Source organism: Planococcus citri, chromosome 4, assembly GCF_950023065.1.
Source record: "Planococcus citri chromosome 4, ihPlaCitr1.1, whole genome shotgun sequence".
NCBI lineage: Eukaryota > Metazoa > Arthropoda > Insecta > Hemiptera > Pseudococcidae > Planococcus > Planococcus citri.
In genome coordinates, this window is record NC_088680.1 from 67,482,070 (window position 1) to 67,506,781 (window position 24,712).

At 35.7% G+C, this 24,712-nt stretch overlaps 1 protein-coding gene across 5 annotated transcripts in view; it reads right to left on the reverse strand.

Moving 5' to 3' along the window:
• MESK2 (misexpression suppressor of KSR 2) overlaps window positions 1-24,712 on the reverse strand; it is an 87,726-nt gene that overhangs the window by 34,446 nt on the left and 28,568 nt on the right. For all 5 annotated transcript variants that reach the window (XR_010558507.1, XR_010558505.1, XR_010558506.1 and 2 more), the window contains exons 4-5: window positions 8,791-8,996; window positions 3,438-3,558 (exon numbers count right to left, since the gene is read on the reverse strand). Coding sequence is in view for 2 of the 5 variants with exons in the window: in XM_065362529.1 (XP_065218601.1) it covers window positions 3,438-3,558; window positions 8,791-8,996 (327 nt within the window). In the remaining 3 variants the exon portion in view is untranslated. The remainder of the gene's footprint in view (window positions 1-3,437; window positions 3,559-8,790; window positions 8,997-24,712) is intronic.

Genomic DNA, 24,712 nt, shown 5'->3' on the forward strand with positions numbered 1-24,712 from the left:
TATCGATTTGTTCGAATCAGTTAATCTAAAAACTACATAGAAGGTTTACACTTCACACCCTTAGACGAAAAATTTCAGCAACGTGATTAAATACGATATTATTAGCCAAATTTTTGTAAAAAATGATGGCTATTGCGGTAGGCCCAACTTTGGATAAAAAGGTCGGGGATGAAAAATTTTGATAGTTCTCGACGTTTTGAGCTCAAACTAGACGATTCCCGGTGTGTCAGTTTTTATATATATATATATTTATTTATATATGAATACACGTACCTAGTACCTTGTGGTGCCCGGGTCTTTTATGGTAATTGTGGTGCCCGCGTACATAGAGGATCACATATATATGTATGATAAAGGTGTTTTGGAGCAGTTTTTTTTTTGTTGGGTTTTTAGTCATAGTGGTGCCCGATATATAAACTTAGTACTTGTGGTGCCTGCCTCAAAAATTTTTTTATCACCTTAGAGTGCATTTCACTTGATTCTGCATCGTTTTATATAAAAAGACCTTGTGGTGCCCGATTTGGGCACCACAAGCCCAAAACCGGGCACCACAATGACTACGTATACTTAAAACGGGCACCACAATGACTAAGTTTAAATCTATTTATATATAAGTTTCAGCACGACCTTGATTTTTACATTTTATGACCTGGAACCTGTTCTAATTGATCAAATGAGGTCAAACTTGGGAAATAAGGTTCATTTAGGACCTAGAATTGACCCCCAAAGTTTCAAGGGTCAAAGTTGAAAATTACAGAAAGGTCATTTTTTTGGAGGGGTATAATATGGCCCCAAATGAACGAAAAAGGTCCAAAATCATACCATAGGTCAATACCTCCATTGTAAACAACATATCCAAATTTCAGCTTCCTAGATCATCCCCACCCCATTTTAAGTGAGAAAAACCACATTTTACCCCTATTTTTGACCCCGTCACCCCTAAAATTGACCTTAGGAGTCCAAATTTTCAGCATACAATGAGAGGGTGCCTCTTGAGTGCTTTGTGCAAGTTTCAACCTTCCAACCCCATTTTACCCCTCTCCAGGGTCAAAAAAGTGGATTTTTGCGTGTTTTTTGACGTTTAGCCAAGCCTACAGCCCCTCCAAATTGACCTAGAGGGTCCAAATTTTCACAGTACATTGGGAGTATGTACCGGAAGTGCCTTTAGCAGGTTTCAACCTTCCAACCCCATTTGACCCTTCTCCAGGGTCAAAAAAGTGGATTTTTTCATCCATTTAACGTGTTTTTTTGAAAATTTCAACATTTAGCCAAGCCTACAGCCCCTCCAAATTGACCTAGAGGGTCCAAATTTTCACAGTAGAATGGGAGGATGTACCCGAAGTGCCTTTTGCATGTTTCAACCTTTCAACCCCATTTTTACAGAAAGGTCATTTTTTTGGAGGGGCAAAATATGACCCCAAATGAATGAAAAGGGTCCAAATTCATACCATTGGTCAGTACCCCTATTGTGATCAACATATCCAAATTTCAGCTTCCTAGGTCATCCCTACTCCATTTTAGTTGGGAAAAACCACATTTTACCCCTATTTTTGACCCCCTCACCACTAAAATTGAGCTAGGGGGTCCAAATTCTCAGCATACAATAAGAGGGTGCCCCTTGAATGTTTTTTGCAGGATTCAACCTTCCAACCCCATTTGACCCCTCTCCAGGGTCAAAAAAGTGGATTTTTGCGTGTTTTTTCACGTTTAGCCAGACCTACAGCCCCTCCAAATTGACCTAGAGGGTCCAAATTTTCACAGTACATTGGGAGGGTGTACCCGAAGTGCCTTTTGCAGGTTTCAACCTTCCAACCTCATTTGACCCCCTCCAGGGTCAAAAAAGTGGATTTTTTTCATTGATTTTACGCGTTTTTTGAAAATTTTGACCTTTAGCCAAGCCTACAGCCCCTCCAAATTGACCTAGAGGGTCCGAATTTTCACAGTACATTGGGAGGATGTATCGGAAGTGCCTTTTGCAGGTTTCAACCTTCCAACCCCATTTGACCTCTTTCTAGGGTCAAATGTGTTTTTTTTACGTTTAGGAAAGCCTATAGCCCCTCCAAATTGACCTAGATGGCTCAAATTTTCACAGTACAGTTGGAGGATGCACCCGAAGTGCCTTTTGCAGGCTTCAACCTTCCAACCTTATTTGACCTCTTTCTAGGGTCAAATGTGTTTTTTTGACATTTAGGAAAGCCTATAGCTCCTCCAAATTGGCCTAGATGGCTCAAATTTTCACAGTACAGTTGGAGGATGTACCCGAAGTGCCATTTGCCAGTTTCAACCTTCCACCCCCATTTGACCTGTTTCAGGGTCAAGAGGCTTGTTACCACATTTTTTAAAGGAGGAAGAAGAGAGTTGGGCGACGCCCGAGGGGGGTGCAGGGGGGACGGAGTCCCCCGCGAATATAGGAAGGAAATGGCGGAAGGAGAGAGTTGGGCGAAGCCCAAGGGGGGTGCAGGGGGGACAAAGTCCCCCCGCTAATTTAAGAAAGAAATCGCGGAAGGAGTGATTTTAGCGAAGCCCATGGGGGGTGTAGGGGGGACAACGTCCCCCCAAATGCATGCGAAGCACAGGAGCGAAGCGAGGGTGCGAGTAGTTCAAGCGAAGCGCAGAACACGAAAAAAAGACATCAGCAGGAGGTAATTGGGCGAAGCCCAAGGGGGGTGTAGGGGGGACAACGTCCCCCCAAACACAGGCGAAGCACAGGAGCGAAGCGAGGGTGCGAGTAGTTCAAGAGCCCTCAATGTTTCTTGCACAAAAATTTGGCTCTTACGTAGCGGCAGACTGCTACGACTTTTTTTTTCTTTTTCGTGTAAGTATAGTTTTTCATCGTATCAGCGTCATTTTCATGCCAACAATGAAAGAGTGTCCTGAAGTTGACATCGTTCAACTTCGTTATACTCGATGATGGCAACATAATATAACTTCATTTCATACAAAATCAATTTTTTCTGGCGTTGACGTGAAAGTGTCCAATCGACAAGTAAACAAGACTTAATAAGCTAAATAAACGTGAATTCAATCACGAAAATTATTTACACGAGCGAACCAGGATCCAGAAAGAACCTATTACGTTCAAAAAAAGAGGGTGAAGGGGGTTGAGTGCTGTGATGGGCCACCTAGTTCGTATTTACAAAATAGCTATTAGCTGACTCTACTTTTAATTTTTTCAATGGCCAAGTGAAAGGCTAGGTGGCTATTTTTAAATTCCTCGGGCCATTTTATAGGTATGATTGAAAGCCCATTAACAATGAATGACGTCTTCTCTTAAAAAGACGTATTAAATGGAAAAACTGTAACGTAAACATTTTCAGGCGAAGAAATGAAGCGAGGAGAGATTATAGGTACGTAGAAGACTCTAATACGACGCAAAATATAAATCTTATATACCTATTACGTACAACAATGGAGTCTATAATAGCACGTCAACTTACTTTTCTGGTAAGGTGGCAGCTCCTTCTTCTTGTCCTGGCGCATTCACGTGAAAAACTGAAAAATTATCTAACAATACTCTCATTTCGCTATAATTAAAAAATGCTTGAAAGTTGGATGCGTCTGCAAAAAACAGAAAAAACAGAAAAGAAAAAAAAAACAAAATTAGGTACGCGGTTATAATTTTCTATGAAAGTCGATGTTTATACTGAATACGATGAGAATAAAAATTATATTAATTATTTTTCTGGCGCGCGGAATAATTTTTAAAAAAATGTAATATAGCGAAAAATTTAAAAGCTCGCGCCTTTGCTCGCCATCAGCAGCAGTACCATTTCTCTCACTGATATATTTTTTTTTTTTGCTTTCGTACGAAGGCGTGCGATAAAAAAAACAAAGGTACGAGAGTGAAGGAAATACGATGCGACGAAAGCGTTACCCCGTTACTTTTTCGAAAATACGATACGAGCTCGAAAGGAAGGGCGCCCCACATTCAAAATCTCGACGAAATCTGGGTCTGGTCTGGCGCCGCTGATTTTACTCGTATATTTTTCTTAACGCAGACATTTACACCAATTCGAGCGAAAAAACAGAAGTTTAGAGTAATTCCAGCTTGCTGGGCAATTTGGTACAGTAGATATTTTTCCACTATGCAATTAAGAATTTTTTTTGTTTTGCAAACGAAGTTTTGAATGCTGGAGCAGTGGAGGAGAAATAATAGGTGAGATGGTGGTGTCTTGAAATCAGAAAGAATATTTTAGAGTAGTGTCTCTTCCTGTTGCTTGGTGTTTTTCTCAGTTGTTGAGAAGGGTGAGTGAATAAACTACTCATTATTTTAAGAGGATCTTAACATTGATTTATTTACCTAATGGGTGTCGTATAATTCATCTGAGAATAAAACAACCCCACACCACGTATAGTCCGGCATATGACAATAGGAGTAATTGCACCCACCCCCCCCCCCCCCCGCCGATCCTCTGGGACAACTTTTTTCTTAAAGGGGACATCTTAAAAAACATTTTAAAGCAAACTTGCCAAAAAAAAAGTTGGCCTTACTTACAAAATGGCGGCCATTTTGATTGACAGGTCAGCCGAAATCGCGGTTTTTGCGTTCCAATATAAGACTTGTACAAATTTTTCAAACCGTACAAAAGTCGATCGAAAGATCAGGCAAAAATTTATCACCTGTCAAAATTTCAAGTGCTAAAGTACGTTTTTCGATTTTTGGTGAATTTTTGAAAATCGAATTTAGGCCAAAAATGAGGGAAAAAATCAAAATTTTACCAAATTGACCAAGAAAGCTGAAATTTGGGATATACCCTATTTTCGACATGCCAAATCGATAGGAAACGGTTTCAACCCGTTTTCAGCAGTTCTGGAGCCTCCAGCAGAATTTTGAAACTCGAAATTCCCACAAAATTCCATCAAATTGGAGTTGTAAAGCTAAAATTTATTCTAAAAACTAATTTCAATTCGCTACGAAGTACTGCAGGTGAATTTCAAGTCGTTTTGGATCCTCCAGCGATTTTTTTGAAAATTCCTGAAGCCTCTAGCAGATTTTTGAAACTTTCAATTTTCACAAAATTTCATCAAATGGAGATGGAAAGCTGAAATTTACTCTACACTCCAATTTTAACAACCTCTAAAGACGACTTCATGTAGGTTCAAGTAATTTTAGGGCCTCCAGCGACTTTTTTGAAAATTACTGGAACTTCCAGTAGATTTTTGAAACTTGAAATTTCCCCAAAATGGAAAGCTTATGAAATATTTGAAAATTTAAGCAAACTGTCGCAAAAAAAGGCACAGATTATTAAAACAGTTCCATAAAAATTGTTGAATTGGCACAAAAGTTATTAAAAATCACCAAAAATTAATAAAAATCAGAAAAATTTTGAGAAAATTTTCTGTTAAAATTTTTCTAGTGATAATATGTATAATAGAAGTAGTTGAAAATGGTTTAATTCAAAGAAAACTTTGTAAAAATGCGTCAAAACAAGGTGGAGAAGAGTGGACTGGGTCATGTCTGAATGGAATTCTGATCTCACAATCAGTAGATTTGGTCAGATTGAATTGGATATGGGGAAATTCCGGATCTGATACGATCAAACTGGTCTTCTTTGATCTAATCTGATCAAAACTTTGATCTGATACAATGTGGTCAGATTGGATGAGATCATATTGGATCCAGGAAATGCCCCAATTTGATCTGATCTAATCAGATCCAATCAGGTCTCCTCTACTAAATCTAGGCCAGTCGGAATTGATCTAATCCGAACAAAACTTTAATCTGATACAATCTGGTCAGATCAGATCAGATAAAGTCAAATTAGTTGCAGGAAATGTCCGGATCAAACCTGATCTCATCAGATCTGATCAAATCCAATCAGGCCTCTTCATATGATGAGGTCAGGTTTGAACACATCCAATTCGACCAGAACTTTGATGTGATAAGATCTTGTAAGTTGGGAAATGTCCGGATCTGATCAGATCTGATCTAATCAGATGTAATCAGGTCTCATTTACTGGATCTGATGAGATCTGATCATAACTTTGGACCAGATCTGATCACATCAAAACTCCAGATAAGATCTGATCACATCAGACCTCCAGATCAGATCTGATCACATCAGAACTCCAGATCAGATCTGATCACATCAGAACTCCAGATCAGATCTGATCACATCAGACCTCCAGATCTGATCACATCAGACCTCCAGATCTGATCTGATCACATCAAAACTCCAGATCAGATCAGATCTGATCACATCAAACCTCCAGATCTGATAACATCAGAACTCCAGATCTGATCACATCAGAACTCCAGATCTGATCACATCAAAACTCCAGCTCTGATCACATCAGAACTCCAGCTCTGATCACATCAAAACTCCAGCTCTGATCACATCAGAACTCCAGCTCTGATCACATCAGAACTCCAGCTCTGATCACATCAGAACTCCAGCTCTGATCACATCAGAACTCCAGCTCTGATCACATCAGAACTCCAGCTCTGATCACATCAGAACTCCAGTTCTGATCACATCAGAACTCCAGCTCTGATCACATCAGAACTCCAGATCTGATCTGATCACATCAGCACTCCAGATCAGATCTGATCACATCAGAACTCCAGATCAGATCTGATATGATCTGATTAGATTGGACCCAATCAGCCCTCTTCATATGATGGGGTCAATTTTGAACAACTCCAATCTGACCAGAACTTTGATCTGATAAGATCTGGTCAGATCAAATGAAGTCAAATTAGATGCAGGAAATGTCTGGATCAAACCTGATCTCATCAGATCTGATCAAATCCAATCAGGCCTCTTCATATGATGAGGTCAGGTTTGAACACATCCAATTCGACCAGAACTTTGATGTGATAAGATCTTGTAAGTTGAGAAATGTTCAGATCTGATCAGGTCTGATCTAATCAGATGTGAACAGGTCTCGTTTACTGGATCTGATGAGATCTGATCATAACTTTGGACCAGATCTGATCACATCAGAACTCCAGAACTCCCGATCTGATCACATCAGAACTCCCGATCTGATCACATCAGAACTCCCGATCTGATCACATCAGAACTCCCGATCTGATCACATCAGAACTCCAGCTCTGATCACATCAGAACTCCCGATCTGATCACATTAGAACTCCAGATCAGATCTGATCACATTAGAACTCCAGATAAGATCTGACCACATCAGACTTCCAGATCTGATCTGATCACATCAGAGCCCAGAGCAGATCTGATCACATCAGAACTCCAGATCAGATCTGATCACATCAGAACTCAAGATCTGATCGGATCACATCAGACCTCCAGATCTGATCACATCAGAACTCCTGATCAGATCTGATATGATCTGATTAGATTGGACCCAATCAGCCCTCTTCATATGATGGGGTGTATTTTGAACAACTCCAATCTGACCAGAACTTTGATCTGATAAGATCTGATTATATTAGATCAAAGAAATGATTTGATCCGATCCGCTGTAATCAGGTCTCATTCACTGGATCTGGTATGATCTTATCAGAACTGTGATTGTATACATCTTGTGAGATCTGATTAGATCAAATCAGATTTTTTTAAAATGACCGGATCTGATCTGATTTGAACTTATCAGGTCCAACCATGTCTTCTCTGGAACTGCCCAGGTCTGATCAAAACTCTGATCTGATTAGATCTGGTTAGTGGTCAGATCTAATCGCATCTGATGAATGTCCGGATCTGATATGATCTGATATCTGATCAAATTCAAGTCTAGTCAGATCCAATCTGATTTCCTCAAATTTAATTCGACCAAAACATCAATCTAATAACATGTTGTCAGATCTGGTTAGATCAAATCAGATCTAGGAAGTATCCAGATTCCAGACCCGGTCTGATGTGATCTGATTAGGTTTCCAAAACTTTGATTTGATACAATCTGACCAGATCAGATCTATTTAAGCCCGATCAGATCCAATTCGGTTTTCGCAAATGTAATTCAACCAAAAATCTGCGGTTTGATCTGATCTACTTAATCAAACCTGATCGAACCAGTCTATCTGGTCCTAGTTCAGATTAGATTAAATCCGAACATTCTCTGGATCTAATTTAATCTGATCAGGCCTCATCTGATTTAATTATTTTCTCCTGAGGAAAATTGATCGTCAGTAAGTAGGTAATTTTTCTAACATATATTTAGAAAGCTATTGTACAAATACATCTATGCGAAAGAAAAATTTTCAACTTCGTGCTGTATTGAACGATAACCCTAATACAATATAGAGTAGTTTTCAAACACGCGATCAGTCGTTTTGGTTATTGGTTGGTTTCACGTTACGGTTTTACGGATCAATGAAGTCAAATTAAAATACTTAGGTAATCGAATAGAGGTTTTCCACCAATTAGAACTTTTCTTCGGTACAACGATGTCTGCGGTACCCTACGAGTACACCTAGCGTCGAAAATTCTACGTAGAAAGTCAGAAATAAACACGAAACGTTGTTGCATTTCACTTTTTTCTTCTCTTCAAATGTACAACGTAAGTATAAGTCATCATAAATTCATAAAGGACACCTTTGACACACCTATTTTTCATGTGGGCGCCAGATAGTTGCCTTTTTTGGGGCGTGTTTATTGGTAGCCGGCACGCGATATAGTTGGCTTATTTTTACGTCTTGTCGCGTCTAGATCCATAAAAAAATTATGAAATTTTAAAATTTTTTCCCTCAGGTGAATATTAGGTCATTCGAATCGATATTCCAAACGAGTGAAAGGATACGTATGAGAGCTTCTCACATGTACTCGAATATGTTTATCATACAGATAAGGATTAAAATTTGAAAAAAAAACTCACAATTAAGTCCAATATCGTGGTAAGTGAGTATGGCAGGCTTTCTTCTATCTCCTTGTATCGCCACTAGTAAAGTTCCTCGGTCTGTTTCTACAATGGCTTCTTCGACGCCTTCGAGATCTGCTCTATTCAGCGATCTTGTGCAAGGCGTTTGAAATTGCACCGTTCGTAATTCTATATCGTCCAGCATGTCGGCAGGCATACCGCGTCTGTAACATAAAATAAGGTATTTTCTCTCGTTAACATCCAGTATCTCGAGCCTTTCGGCCGCCTTATAATGCCTGTTAATCTACTTGTACGTAAATAATCGCAGCTCGTGTATTTTTTCCCTCTTTTTGTTCGATATTTTTCATTTACCTACTCGTATTATATTTATTATAAGGTATTATACAGTGTGTGTGTGTGTGTGTGTGTGTGTGTTGGTATATTTTATACGTGAAACGTAATAGGTACCTAGTATTAATAATGAGGTAATATGCGAGATATAAATATTGTATAAGTGTGTTCACAGAATAGGCGAGGGATCAGATACCTACTACGTTGTAAATTTAAACTGGGTAAATTAAAAAGTACGAAGCTTTACAAGTGTATTGCCGTCGTCGTCGTCTTTATAAATTAAAAATAAAAAACGACATTACATTATGATGTGGTAATATTAAACCTCGAATGCCGAAAACAAAATATTTATGTAGGCGTAAAATGTATAGGTAAGTAGAAAGGTATTACAATAATAGACCCATATAGGTCAATAAAAGACTGTATATTTTTTTCAAAAATTTCATTTTTTTTATGAATGCGAAAATTTTTACACAACATAAATTAAAGCATCGGATCTATGTATTTATGGGATTGTTAGTTTGGCTATGTCGACTTGTCTTGAGCATGCAACAAGAGACATAAAGAGGTCAGACTATACACATGAGGTAATCCTTTGAGTGAGAAATAAATATTTCCAATATTTTGTGGCATGAAATTCTGTTGGAAGAGCTTCCATTCTGACTCTCAAATTGGCAAGACGTTTTTCAAAATTAAAAACATAGGTACTTATTTTAATGGTTTCAAAAGAATTTCAAACCTTAAACTGGAAATAATTAAATTGAGTATTTATTTTGCTTGACTCAATTGCTGAGAAAAAATTGCAGGATCAACAACCTTGCATTGCAGAGCTATTCAAATCCTATGTATTTCCTAAGATGATTAGCAATCATAAAAATTAATAATTTTTGGATTTTTCCCCTTTTTGTTTCAGGCGAGAATAGAATTTCAATTTTGAGAATATTTCGTGTTCAGAGAGAAAATGGCGAATTTCAATTCGAGTATCTATCAACATCGAGTTGCTAGCAGGCATTTAGAACAGGTACGTAAATCATTTTTTTTAAAAATTGATTACTGGTTTTAAAACATGGTTCTCGAACATTCTCCCAATACATTTTCCCAATGGAATGACCCCTCCAAATTACTAATTTGCAGAATGAACTTTTCCCGAACCTCTATCCCAAACCAAAAGCACAAAAGTGAGCAAAAATTCGATTTTTAGCTACATATTTGCAGATAACACTGTTTTTTTTTACCTGCAAGTCTTACTGATTATCAAGAAAAATCTGTTTGTTGTCAGAATCATTAAAATGAATAATTCTTTTTCAATCAGAATTGCCAAAAAGTCTTGTTTCTTGAGAAAATTGTAAAACAAAACTTTTTTGGTCAAAATTTCCAGAAGTTTTACTTCTTTAGCTGTAAAAAATGTTTTTTTTTTTAAATCAAAATTCTAAAAAAAAAACAATTTTTACAAAATTACCAGAAACTTTTACTTTTGTAGTCAAAATTTAAAAAAGTATATTTTTTTGTAAAAACCAACAAAAAGATACGTTTTTGCCAAATTTTCAAAAAAAAACATCATCATCATCATCATATTATGTATACCTACCTATCTTTATTGCTTGTACTAAATCAAAACTTTTTTTGTCGGTATCACAATTGCTAAAAGCCTAATTATGATTATCTCAAATAAATACGCAGATCAAGGTCATAAGAGTCTTGGAATGGGCTTGGGAGAGAAAGTTCAATGTTGTCAAATTTTTTCAAGATTTATGAGGAATACTTCATAATCTTTTTAGAGCTTCTAGCTCCTCCTGTCGTCTTCAAATTACCTATTCCTGTATGTTTTGGTTTATGGAAGTCCAAGAAGTCAGTGGGATGCCAAAATGTCAAAAAATTACTGAATCATCAGGGAAAATAAATATGTGTCTGTTAAAATTATTCAAACTATGATTTCTTTTATGGTAGCAGAGTGTATTTGATTTTTCTTCTCGCAATGGCACATTTCACGTGGTCGATTCTCGATTAATTTTTTCATGGTAGCAGAGCATGGTTCTGATTTTTTTTCTCACAGTGAAATGACATCTCCAAATCTCTTATCAGGTACATTTACTATCAGTTTCTTTCATGGTAGCAGAGTGTGGTTCTGATTTTTTCCCACGATGAAATCTCCTGTGAAATCAGGTTATTGCAATAAATTTCTTTTATGGTAACAGGGCATATCAGATTTTATATTTCTTCTCATAATGGCACCTTTCATGAAGTTATTTGCCAATTAATTTCTTCTTGGTAGCAGAGCGTGGTTCAGATTTTCTCCCAATGAAATCGTAAACAATTTCTGGGTGTCCAGCAGTTTTGTTTTGTTTTGATTTTTTTGTTTGCCAAAATTACCAAAAGGAAGTCCTGCTGCTCTCTAGTTTTTTAACCAAACCTTGAAATTTTTAATTTTTTTAATTTGTTATTTCTTTTAGATTTTTAATTTTTTTTTCTAAAATAGAAAAACGTTGACCTAGCACTTCTTTTATCCCACTTCTCCCCCCCCCTCTACTCCAAAGCTGAAACAGTTGGAAACATTATTTTGCAAAAGTCTTGCTTTTATTGCCAAAATTGCAAACAAAATTCTGCGTTTTATCTTGTTTTAAGCATTGAAATCCATTCTTTTCTTTCAGAATCTTCAATTTTTTCATCTGTTTTAATTTTATTTGAAGATGAGAAAAGTTTAATTTGAACACATTTTGACCTGGTGTCTCATCCTCCTGAACAACAATTGTCGACTTCGACATTTGCATCGACCATGTTTTTTTCCAATATAATGATAGAAAAGTGATCAATTAGTTATTTAGCAGGAATTTTCAATTTTCTGTCTGTAAATAAGCCAAGGTAGTAAACATTTTCAGAATTTCTCATTATTTCTGATACGTTGACATGTTGATGTAAAATTCGATACTTGAAATTTACATCCACAACTATGTTGACCAATTTTTCAGAATTGAAATATTGTTTTAGCGTTTAAAAGTTTAGTAAACATTTAAAAATATCATCTTGTTTGAAGAGAAGAACAAATTTTTGATGGCATTTACAAATTTATTCATTTTTTCATAGTTTGGAGTTGTTGATGATATGTTGATGTGAAAGTTGATGGTCCACAAATAGTACATCAACACCACCTCGACCAAATTTTCAAAGATTTCTCAAATTTTGAAAATGACGTTGATATTGTGGATGTATGTATTTGCTGATGTCAAATTTCACATTGACACTAACATCGACATGTTGTCAACATGAAAATGTATTAGTTCAGTACTCTTAGATAAAGTATTGCACCTTCTCAATATAAGGAGTTTATGTTCAACTTCTCATTTTGTACAGACTTTCCGTCTGTACCTCTCATAGGTGGGCGCTGTGTTGATGCTGCTTTCAGCACCTTTGAGAAGATCGTTTTTGGAAAAAAATCCATTTTTGAAATTAATTTTCAACTTTTTCATAGCAGGGTATCAACAAACATGTCGATGCAAATTTCGACCCTATGTCAAACCAATTGTCGACATGAATGTCAATCAACATTGGTCGACAATTACATTACATCGACAATTGGGTCGAAGTGTGGTTGAAATCCACATCAACGTGTGATATCCAAAAGTGACGGATGTGGATGGATCGACATTTACATTGAAATTAGCATGGTCATTGTTGAACTGGCTGCTTTCCTCTCAAATTGAAATAATTGGAATCATTTCCAAAATTTCTGCTTTTCTGCAAAAATTGTTTAAAAGTTCTACTTACTTCTTTCCATCTTTTAGAATCCCACTCTGGCTCCACTCCTTGGACCATTTGAAAAGAGTTTCTATCAAAGTCTTGTTTTTGAATTTGTTTTTTTTTTTTTTTTTTTGTTGGACACTTCAACTTCTTTTATGGTAGCAGAGCGTGGTTCTGAATTTTTTCCTTCATGATTGAACCGATCATAAGGTCTATTCTTGACTTTTTTTTATGATGGTAGCAGAGCTTGGTTTTGATTTCCTTTTCGCAATGGAACCTCCCACGAGATGAACTGGTAATTGATTTCTTATATGGTAGCAGAGTGTGGCTTTATTTTTTCTCTCGATGGAACCTCCCATTAAGTGAACTTGCAATCAATTTCTTTTATGTACAATAGCGTAAAACATTTTTTCCCATTGAGGCACCTCTCATGAGGTCAACTCTCGAAGTCTCGATTAATTATTTTAAATGGTAGCAGAGCGTGGTTTTGATTTTTTTTTTCATCACTATGGTATCTTTTACCAAGTTCAACTCGCTGTGAATTTCCTATATGGTGGCAGAGCATGGTTCTGATTAGTGATTTTTTTCTCATTGTGGGATATTTTGGGAGATCATTTTACACCCAGGATGTAGTTGAATTGTGGCATTTGACCACTTGACCACTCCCATCTTATCTCTTTTTCCGTAAATAGTCGTATGTAGTTGAAAAAGTTCCTATTCAAGAAGTCAACTTGGTACTTGATGAGTGAATTTACGTATATGTTTTAATTAATACAAGCTTGCTGTTTGAGGAACTCAGTGCTCGAGTACGAAGCAAACTTATGCACGAGTAATATTCATCGTAGAGTGAGGAAGGGGGTGAAAGGCACAGAGAAATGAAAATGAACAAAAACAATATGGTAACGACTACGATGGCAAAAAAAAAAACCAACACAGCAAATTCAAAATGAAAGAAAGAAAGAAAAGAACATCAGGAGTGTAGGTACTTATTCGAAAAACTTCGTATGCAAATTTTTAATTAGTGTATTATTTTGCCTTCTTTTAGTGGTAGGACACGATATGTAAAAATCGTATAGTTGTGGCTCGTAGAATGGCTAGGGAAAAAAAGGATTATGACGCGAAGGTGGTGAGCTGTATCGAACCGATAATTTTAATCTAAGTATGTCACATGTTGAAATATTTCATTCGCAGTTTTCCAAACATAGCTAGGTATAGACCTATGTGTGTGATATGTACATGCAGAGTTGGGGCGATTCAGAATCTCTGAAATGAATCGTGAGGAATCGCAAGGGTCGAGATTCTGAATCCGATTCTGAATCCGATTCTTTTTGAAAAAGAATCGCATTTGAAAAGAATCGGATTCTTTTATTTTTCGCGAATCGCAATTTTAGAGGCTCTCGATTCTTTTCCAATTTGCGATTCTTTATATTTTTTTTTTCATTAAAAAGTGGTAGCCGGGGAGCCCACATAAGGATAAATTGCACCCCCCCGTCGATCCTCCGGGACAACTTTTTTCTTAAAGGGGGAGTCCTAAGGAACATTTCTAGCCTTTGTACTCAAAAAAAAAAGTGGCCCTACTTACAAAATGGTGGCCATTTTGATTGACAGGTCAGCCGAAATCGCAGATTTTGCGTTCCAACATAGAGCTTGCTCAACATTTTTCAAACTGTACAAAGGTAGATCGAAAGATCAAGCAAAAATTCATCACCTATCAAAATTTCAAGTGCCAAAGTGCGTTTTTCGATTTTTGTTGAATTTTTGAAAATCAAATTTAGGCCAAAAATGTGGGAAAAAATCAAAATTTTACCAAATTGACCAAGAAAGCTGAAATTTGGGATATACCATATTTTCGACATGCCAAATCGATTGGAAACTGTTTCAAACCGTTTTGAGCAGTTCTGGAACCTCCAGTATATTTTTAAAACTCGTAATTCTCACAAAATTTCACCAAAATGGAGTTGGAAAGCTGAAATTTATTCTGCAAACTAATTTCAATACGCTACGAAGTCAACTGCAGGGAAATTTCAAGTGGTTTTGGAGCCTCCAGCGATTTTTTGAAAATTACTGGAGCCTCCAGTAGATTTTTGAAACTTTAAATGTTCACAAAATTTCATGAAATGGAGATGGAAAGCTGAAATTTACTCTGCGCTCCAATTTTAACACCCTCTGAAGACGACTTCAGGTAGGTTCAAATCATTTTGGAGCCTCCTGCGCCTTTTTGAAAATTACTGGAGCGTCCAGTAGATTTTGGAAACTTGAAATTCCCGCAACATTTTACCAAATGAAGTTGGCAAGCTAAAATTTACTTCGCAAACTAATTTCAATACGATATGAAGTCGACTACATGGTGGTTTCAAATGGTTTTAAATGGTTTTGAAGCTTTCAGCTACTTCTTGGAAATTTCAATTTTCCAAAAAACACCATAAGACCTCTCGAAAAGTGACTGGAAGCTCCAAAACGACTTGAAATCCACCAGCAGACGAGTTCGTAGCGTAGTAAAATTAGTTTGCAGAATGAATTTTGATTTTCTAGTTTCTACCTGCGTTTGATGAAATTTTTAGGAAATTTTAAAGTTTCAAAAATCTACTGGAGGCTCCAGTAATTTTCAAAAAATCGCTGGAGGCTCCAAAACCACTTGAAATTTCCCTGCAGTTGACTTCGTAGCGTATTGAAATCAGTTTGCAGAATAAATTTCAGCTTTCCAACTCCATTTTGGAGAAATTTTGTGAGAATTGCGAGTTTTAAAAATATACTGGAGGCTCCAGAACTGCTCAAAACGGTTTGAAACAGTTTCCAATCGATTTGGCATGTCGAAAATATGGTATATCCTAAATTTCAGCTTTCTTGGTCAATTTGGTAAAATTTTGATTTTTTCCCACATTTTTGGCCTAAATTTGATTTTCAAAAATTCAACAAAAATCGAAAAACGCACTTTGGCACTTGAAATTTTGACAGGTGATAAATTTTTGCTTGATCTTTCGATCTACCTTTGTACAGTTTGAAAAATGTTGAGCAAGTCCTATGTTGGAACATAAAATCTGCGATTTCGGCTGAAGTAGGGCCACTTTTTTTTTGAGTACAAGGGCTAGAAATGTTCCTTAGGACTCCCCCTTTAAGAAAAAAGTTGTCCCGGAGGATCAACGGGGGGGTGCAATTTATCCTTAAGTGGGCTCCCCGACTATGGGGGTGAGGCTGAAAAAAAGTCGCGGTATGTCACGATTTTTGAATCTCAAATTTTGGTAGACACCCTGAATTTGATTTTTTTTAAAGCCGATTTTCTTTCTTCAAAAGGTGTGAAAATTAAATTCTTTTGAATTTATTTTTCGTAATTTTTTAAGTATTTTAATTTTTTTTCTTTGGTCTAGGTCTATGTTTGACTTTGTTTGACCTCTTAGTTTTAGTTTGGACTTCGGTTTCAAGTTTTATTTCTTGGTTTGGCAGTTGTGTTAACTCATAACTGTTAGTTCTTTCTTTGCTGTTTAAACTTGTAATGTATTATGATGTACTGTGCTAACTGCACTAAATAAAAATGAAAAATTTGATTCAATTTAAATGAAAGGGAACATACATAGAACACGGACCGTTTTATATTTATTTTATTTATTTACTGACGGAGTACTTAGTAAAATAAAACAGCGATAAAAGAATCGCAAAAAGAATCGCAATTTTTGCGATTCAGAATCGCGATTCCCACGATTCTGAATCGCGATTCTTGTACAAAAAGAATCGAAATTCTCAGAATCGGATTCTTTTTTCAGAAGAATCGCGGGCAAAAGAGTTCGATTCGATAAATCAAAGAATCGCCCCAACTCTGTGTACATGTAACGAGTAGGTAGGGAAGGTAAAGACACATCTACGGAATACTTTCGCAAACGCTGAGCATCATTTTAAAAGCCTCTGCGAATAAAATTTCGCATTCCCAAGTTTAAAACGGAACAAGGTGAGAGATACGACGCTGGTAATTCGTATACACGATTATAAGAATTTATAACTTTGAACGTAAACTTAATTACGTCGAAGAAATTTCAGCAAACGATCCAGATAACGCGTTTGCCGAACAGTAATTATTCTTTTTCGTACGTAAACTTACAGCCTTTCAAGCTAACCTGACTGCAGTATGCTATATTATTCCTACTTGCACCCTACCTGAAGCCCATTGTGTAGTTAGTGGCTGGTGCTCATTCATCTGTCTACCATCCTTTCCCTATTCCAGGTTACCTGTAATGTAAGTAGTAAGTACAAGAGTATCGTAGGTCTATTTCATCCGCACAACTATACTAAAATAACCTTTCTCGCGGATGCCTTTCTTCGGTCGATGTTTGTTTGTCGATTCAGCGAGAGAAACAGCAGCTCGGTTAAGCTCGCGGTTAATTTATGGTTTAATTGAACCAAGTTTTGTGTTCAAGATGGCTATTTAAAAAACTTCAGAATTCGGATATATATAAATTTATTAGGGATGGATGAAATTAGTTTTCAGGTTTCATATTATTTCAGCAATGGTTGGCATGTTTGTGTTTTTTGAATTATGAGGTTGTAAGATTGGGATTGGAGGTGTCAAAAACTCAAAAAGTGGTAGTTCAGATGATTCATTCGAGTATTTTTGCTCCACTTCAGCTGATGCTAATTTGTAGGTATTTTTTTACTAACATTTGGGATTTAAAGTTCATCCTCATTTCATTTGAGTGAAATCTTATCCTTTTGAGAAGGTGGACTTTATATGAGATAGACGTATACACACGATGCTTTAAACGTGCAGTAGAGCAGGAAATACAATCATTGTAATGGATATGTACGTGACATTTGAGAAATTTATCGACACATCGTGGGAGTACCTACGAGGACGTGCGACTGCAGTAATTTGCAATTTTAAAGCTGCTTCTATCATTAACAAGCCATGTTTTTTATATTCAACGCGTGAAATTACGTACATATCTACTCTCCTCCGTAGTGTAGGTATTCGTCGAATGCTGCTTTTTATGAGTTGTGCGTACGTTCGTCGTAATGTAATGCTAACACACCACCGTGTTGAATAAAACGACGATGGTGTTTTCGCATTTACGTACAAATGGCGGTATTTTTATTGTAACGAGTTAGTCGTTCTGTGTTTTCAAAACTACAGATTACTTTTTGGATACCGTACGTTAGGTTTCTGAATTTTGAGTACACATTGTAAATTTTACTTGGGGAGGGGGGAGGTATTTCTAAGCCACTACATAACTCCCTCTCTAGCTGAGGAGCCGCAATTTGAAAAAAAAGTATGAATGCTTGACAGAAGTGTAAGTAAATTTGAAACAGGATAGTCAAGTTACCTCTATAAGAAGTGACCAAGTGGTGCAGTTTTAAAAAAAAATTAGGGGGTCAACTGTCAGAGTTGAAAATTTTCAACTGATATTGCAATTTCACCCCATTTGAAAGGGTTAGAGGCGATTTGACAATCTGAAAGTTGTATCACACCACAGGGGTTCTGAATTACATATAAGGAACATCTTCAGCTAGTTAGTTTCGAAATCTGACGATGAGGCCAAATCTGCTGTGTAGTTTACCCAGCTCCATGCTGTTTTATGGGGTTTTTCCATTCTTCGAAACTCCTCTTTGAAAAAATAATTTCGCGTTTTTTGATTTGTTTTATTAAATTTAAAACAAAAAATAAATTCTTCCGGATCGACGAATCTCCGGTACACGAAAAATGTGCAGATAAAACAGAGCGAATGAAATAAAAATGATGGAATTTAATTTATTTATACGCTTCGATTGAAGAGAAATGAAAAAAAAAAGAAAGCGAAAACTCCATCAAAATGAAGAGTAGGTAAAAGAGGAAAACGAAAAACAAGACGATGGAAAAAATAGAAGCGCATTTTCTATTAGTATCAAGACGACGTGTAGGTCGTTGTTGATTGTTAATGTTAATATACGACAAATGGAGCAAAATATTTACTCGCTTTTTGTCGGTGTTTTCGATTAGTTTATTGGCTGCGTTTTATTTCCGTCAAAATTTTTAAAATTATACGTGGCGAACTTCACGTTAGTTACGCAGCCAGACAGACGGAAGATTATGCATAAAGTGTGATGATGATGATGGAGTTGAACCGATACAATATAGACGTGTATGTACGCATTACTTTGAGAATATTTGTGCTGCGAGAAGGGACGATCTAAAATTAACCATAACTGTACGCAGTACGCACTCCACCATGTACGAGGTAATATGTGCATGTTGGGAAATGGAGCTTGATTGATTTAAATTAAGATCACGATGGTCGAGATGTTTGGATTCGTGATGTGGGTTGTACAATATGTAGTGTACTAGACTATGACCACTATGGGGGGTCTTGCGTTTTATCAGCTGTATAGATGCAGATGATATGTGGCATATGGCATGGCAGGGTAATCAAAACAAGTACTATGGACCCTTCGCAGTTGTATTTTAGTGTTAACCTTTGCAGGTAACTAGACCCTTATAAACAATCTTTAATCTTCATGCAAGCTCGACTCCAGGTGTTTTACATTGGTTAAAATTGCATTTTTTGTCACAAAAATCAAATACTCCGGTCACAAAACCTAAACTTTTTGATCACAAAAATTGAATTTTTATGGGTCATAAAATTGAATTTTTGAGTCACAAAATGAATTTTTGGTCACAAAAATTGTACAAAATTGCACTATTTGGTCACAAAAATTGCATGAAGTTGCATTTTTTGATAACTAAAATCAAATTCTCTGGTTCTCACAGAATTTTTTGGTCACAAAAATTGCACAAAATGCATTTTTTGGTCACAAAAATTGCACAAAATGCATTTTTTGGTCACAAAAATTGCACAAAATGAATTTTTTGGTCACAAAACTGCACAAAATGCATTTTTTGGTCACAAAACTGCACAAAATGCATTTTTTTGGTCACAACAACTGCACAAAATGCATTTTTTGGTCACAAGATTTGCATGAAGTTGCATTTTTTGGTCACTTTATTCGAATTCTCTGGACACAAAATCTAAATATTTGATCACAAAATTTGCACAAAATGCATTTTTTTGGTCACAAGAATTGCATGAAGTTGCATTTTTTGGTTACAAAAACTGCACAAAATGCATTTTTTTTTTCACCAAAATCGAATTCTCTAATCATCACAAAATCTAAATTTTTGGTCACAGAATTTTTTGGTCATAAAAACTGCACGAAATGCATTTTTTTTGGTCACAAGATTTGCATGAAGTTGCATTTTTTGGTCACTTAATCGAATTCTCTCGTCCCAAAATCTGAATATTTGATCCCAGAATTTTTTGGTCACAAAAATCGTACAAAATGCATTATTTTGGTCACAAGGACTGCATGAAGTTGCATTTTTTGGTCACCAAAATCGAATTCCCTGGTCATCACAAAATCTGAATTTTTGGTCACAGAATTTTTTGGTCACAAGATTTGCATGAAGTTGCATTTTTTGGTCACTTTAATCGAATTCTCTGGTCACTAGATCTGAATATTTCATCACAGAATTTTTGGTCACAAAAATTGCACAGAAACAAAATGCATTTTTTTGGTCCAAAAACTGCACAAAATGCATTTTTTGGTCACAAGGATTGCATAAAGTTGAATTTTTTTGTCACCAAAATAAAATTCCCTGGTCATCACAAAATCTGAATTTTTGGTCACAGAATTTTTTGGTCACAGAATTTTTTGGTCACAAAAATTGCACAAAATGCATTTTTTTGGTCACAAGATTTGCATGAAGTTGCATTTTTTGGTCACAAAAATCGCACAAATTGCATTTTTTTGGTCACAAGGACTGCATGAAGTTGCATTTTTTGGTCACCAAAATCGAATTCCCTAGTCATCACAAAATCTGAATTTTTGGTCACAAAATTTTTTGGTCACAAAAATTGCACAAAATGCATTTTTTTTGGTCACAAGATTTGCATGAAGTTGCATTTTTTGGTCACTTTAATCGAATTCTCTGGTCACAAGATCTGAATATTTCATCACAGAATTTTTGGTCACAAAAATTGCACAAGATGCACTTTTTTGGTTCCAAAACTGCACAAAATGCATTTTTTGGTCACAAGGATTGCATAAAGTTGAATTTTTTGGTCACCAAAATAAAATTCTCTGGTCATCACAAAATCTGAATTTTTGGTCACAGAATTTTTTGGTCACAAAAATTGCACAAAATGCATTTTTTTGGTCACAAGATTTGCATGAAGTTGCATTTTTTGGTCACTAAAATTGCACAAAATGCATTTTTTTGGTCACAAGAATTGCATGAAGTTGCATTTTTTGGTCACCAAAATCGACTTCTCTAATCTCTAGTCATCACATAATCTGCGTTTTTGGTTACCAAAATTGCTTAAAATTGCGTTTTTGGTCACAAAAATTGCATTTTTCGGTCCCCAAAATCGAATTTTTTGGTCACTTTATTGAATTTTTTGTTCACAAATATTAAATTTTCTAGTTACAAAAATTTAATTTTTTGTTAAGAAACATAAAAGTGCATTTTTTTGGTCACAAAAATTGCAAAAAATTACATTTTTTGGTCACATTGGGTAAAATTGCATTTCTAGTCATAAAAATCCAATACTCTGGTCACAAAATCTAAACTTTTTTGGTCACAAAAATTGATTGTTTATGGGTCATAAAATTGAAATTTTGGTTCTCAAAATTGAATTTTTTGGTCACAAAAATTGCACTATTTGGTCACAAAAATGGCATGAAGTTGCATTTTTTGATCACTAAAATCGAATTCTCTGGTTGTCACAGAATTTTTTGGTCACAAAAATTGCACAAAATGCATTTTTTGGTCATCAAAATCGAATTCTCTGGTCTCAAAATCTAGATTTTTTGGGTCACACAATTGAATTTTTTGTTCACAAAAATTAAATTTTTCAGTCACAAAAATAGGATTTTTTTGTTAAGAAAAATTGCATAAAATTGCATTTTTTTTGGTCACCAAAATTTTCAAAATCGAATCCTTTGGTCACAAAATCTGAATTTTTGGTCACAGAATTTTTTGGCCACAAAAATTGGATTTAATGGTCACAAAAATTGCATTGAATGGTTTCAAAAATCTTATTTTTTGTAACAAAAATTGCGTAATTTTTTCAAATATGTAATAGGTAAGTTAAAGTTTTCATTTTTGAAGGTTGAAGTCAAAGAGCAAATAAAATGTTTATGAACGATAAATTTTTGGAGGGAGGTTTTTTCTTATGTCAGAATTTTTTTCGAGAAAGTTTCCCCAGAAGAGACTCTGTTTTTTGAAAGCATAGTTGAATAGCTGACGTTCGATTCCATGAAATTTCCCAGATGGAGTGTTCGAGTTTTTGTTCGAAAATGAAGGTGGTATTTTCTTTTCAAAACGAACTTCGCATTTTCTCTTCAAAAATAAAGTTTGCTGTACCTCTTCGAAAATTGGTCGAATTTTTAATTTTATGATCAAAAATGAGCTGGATTATGATCTATGGTGATTAATTTCCCAAACTTGATCGACTGTCATCCTTGTAAACTCGCAATCTGGTTCACGATGATTTTCGCTTTTATAGCGTGCACCACCTACACTTTATATGTTTACGTAAACCATAACTCGAGTCAGCACGAATCAATGTCACGTAGATAGGAAACTCATTTAAGAACACTGTGCTGACGATGCGATGTGACGACGGTTAATGACATTTATCTCTTCATCCCTTCATCACTCATTCGACGAGTCAAATTATAATCATCTACGATAGACGACAGGTACTATAGGTACATACTACCTCACAGCTATTAAAAAACAAAACCCAGCTTCAGCTCGGCGGCAGGAAGAACTCGCGACAGCGACAGATTAAGGGATGCTGCGCGTTACACGAATCTTGAATTTATATCTGTACGTTATTGGATGGAAACGACGTGTTTAGCCGTTTACACGTAAATGGTCAAATTATAATTCAAGGATCTCTCGCCGTAATACCGAACTGAACTCTGTACCGTGTAACGTCGACTTCCTTTTTAATTTATTACCATCGTTGCTATGACTAACAATACGCTGCTTACAGTATTGTTTAATTTAACCTCCCTCATCCCGCATTGCTATAAGGTATCCCTGATATATTACCAGACCAGACACGAGCTGTGTATCTGCTCGAATAAATGTACGCGAGTAATAAAGGCGGCGAAATTGCTCGTGCTCTTATACTCTTCATCAAGTAAAGCATCGTTCAAATTGAAGCTGTCATGTCGTATGATTTTCAAGGTAGAAGAAACATACGTAGACGTACCTATGTATGTAGATTTGTCGAACCAAAGATGATATTAGATATACGATGATAATAGAGTACGTGTCACGTGATTTACCTTTACCTATCTATAATGTATACAGAAGGACTATCTAGGTATATACATTTTGAAGCCTATCCTAAACCATTTGACATGAGTTAATCTATACGTATGCTTAAGGTGATGGTGGTAATGAACTGTCTGACAGATTCAATCTCACATATCGAACGGAGCAGCTGAACCATTTCACTCGAGATAGGAAAAAAAGGGCGACAAAAAACGTCGTTTTGTAAAGGCTACGTCTAACTGTGAGAGAAATTTCAATTTATCAACGATGATATGTGCTGACAAGAGAATTTTATCAAGTGTATAAGATGAGCCGAATGGAAAAAAATTTCCCTTAATGAAATACCTGATGGTTTTCAAGAGGATGAATGAGTTTTCGTTTCAGATTATGATTTATACTCGTGCCAAGTATAGACGAAAAATTGAAGAGGATCATAATTATTGTTCGAGATTTACGTATTTAAAGCTGAAAATGTCGACACGACAACAAGAATACTTATTAGAAAAATTAATGAAGTACTGATTTTAAAAAGTTTCAATTTTGTTTTTTGCATTTTGCTAAATTTGTTCAAATTTCATCAAGTTTTACGATAATAATAGTGCATTTTTAATGTAATGAGGTATTTTGCGAAATTTTTGCAAAATTTCATTCAAATTTTCTTGTTTTTATAATTTTAAATTTTCTGCAATTTGTTCCGTTTTTGTGCGATATTTTACTTTTCCTAAATTTCGGCTATTTTTAGCTAGATTTTCTGATCAAAAATCGATCATGATCAGAAATCGATTAATCGAATTCCAGAAAATCGATTTATTTGCGATTTTTGATCCTATATGATCAACCATGTTCAATAATGAAAAATAAGTTTTAGCCTTGGACCTTGGAAACGAATATTTCCGGACCAAAAGTCGATCATTATCGAAAATCGAATAATCGAATTCCAAAAATTGATGTATTAGCGATTTTCGATCTCTCATGAACAGTCATGTTGGAAATGGGGAATCAATTTTGACCTTGAAATTAGACTTCAGGATCAAAAATCGATCATGATTCAAAATCGAAATGAAAAATCTTATTTTGGTTCTCCAAATACATTTCTGGATTTAAAATCGATCGTGATCGAAAACCGAGAAATCGAACGTAAAATATCGATTTGTATGCGATTTTCGATCTCAATGGTCAATCATGTTGTAGATGGAAAACCAATTTTGACTTTGAAATTGGACTTCTGTACCAAAAATCGATCATGATCGATAATCGAGAAATCGAACGTAAAATATCGATTTATTTTTGATTTTCGATCTCACATTGACATGACGTAATCAATCAATTGTTAGAGATGAAAAATCCATTTTTACTTTAAAATTAGACTTCTGGATCAAAAATCGATCATGATCAATAAACGAGAAATCGAATTTCAAAAATCGATTCGTTTTCGATTTTCGATCTCTTATGATCAATCATGTTCGAAATGAGAAATCAATTTTGACCTTAGAAATGAACTCAATCAAAAATCGATCATGATCAGAAATCGATTCATTTTAGATT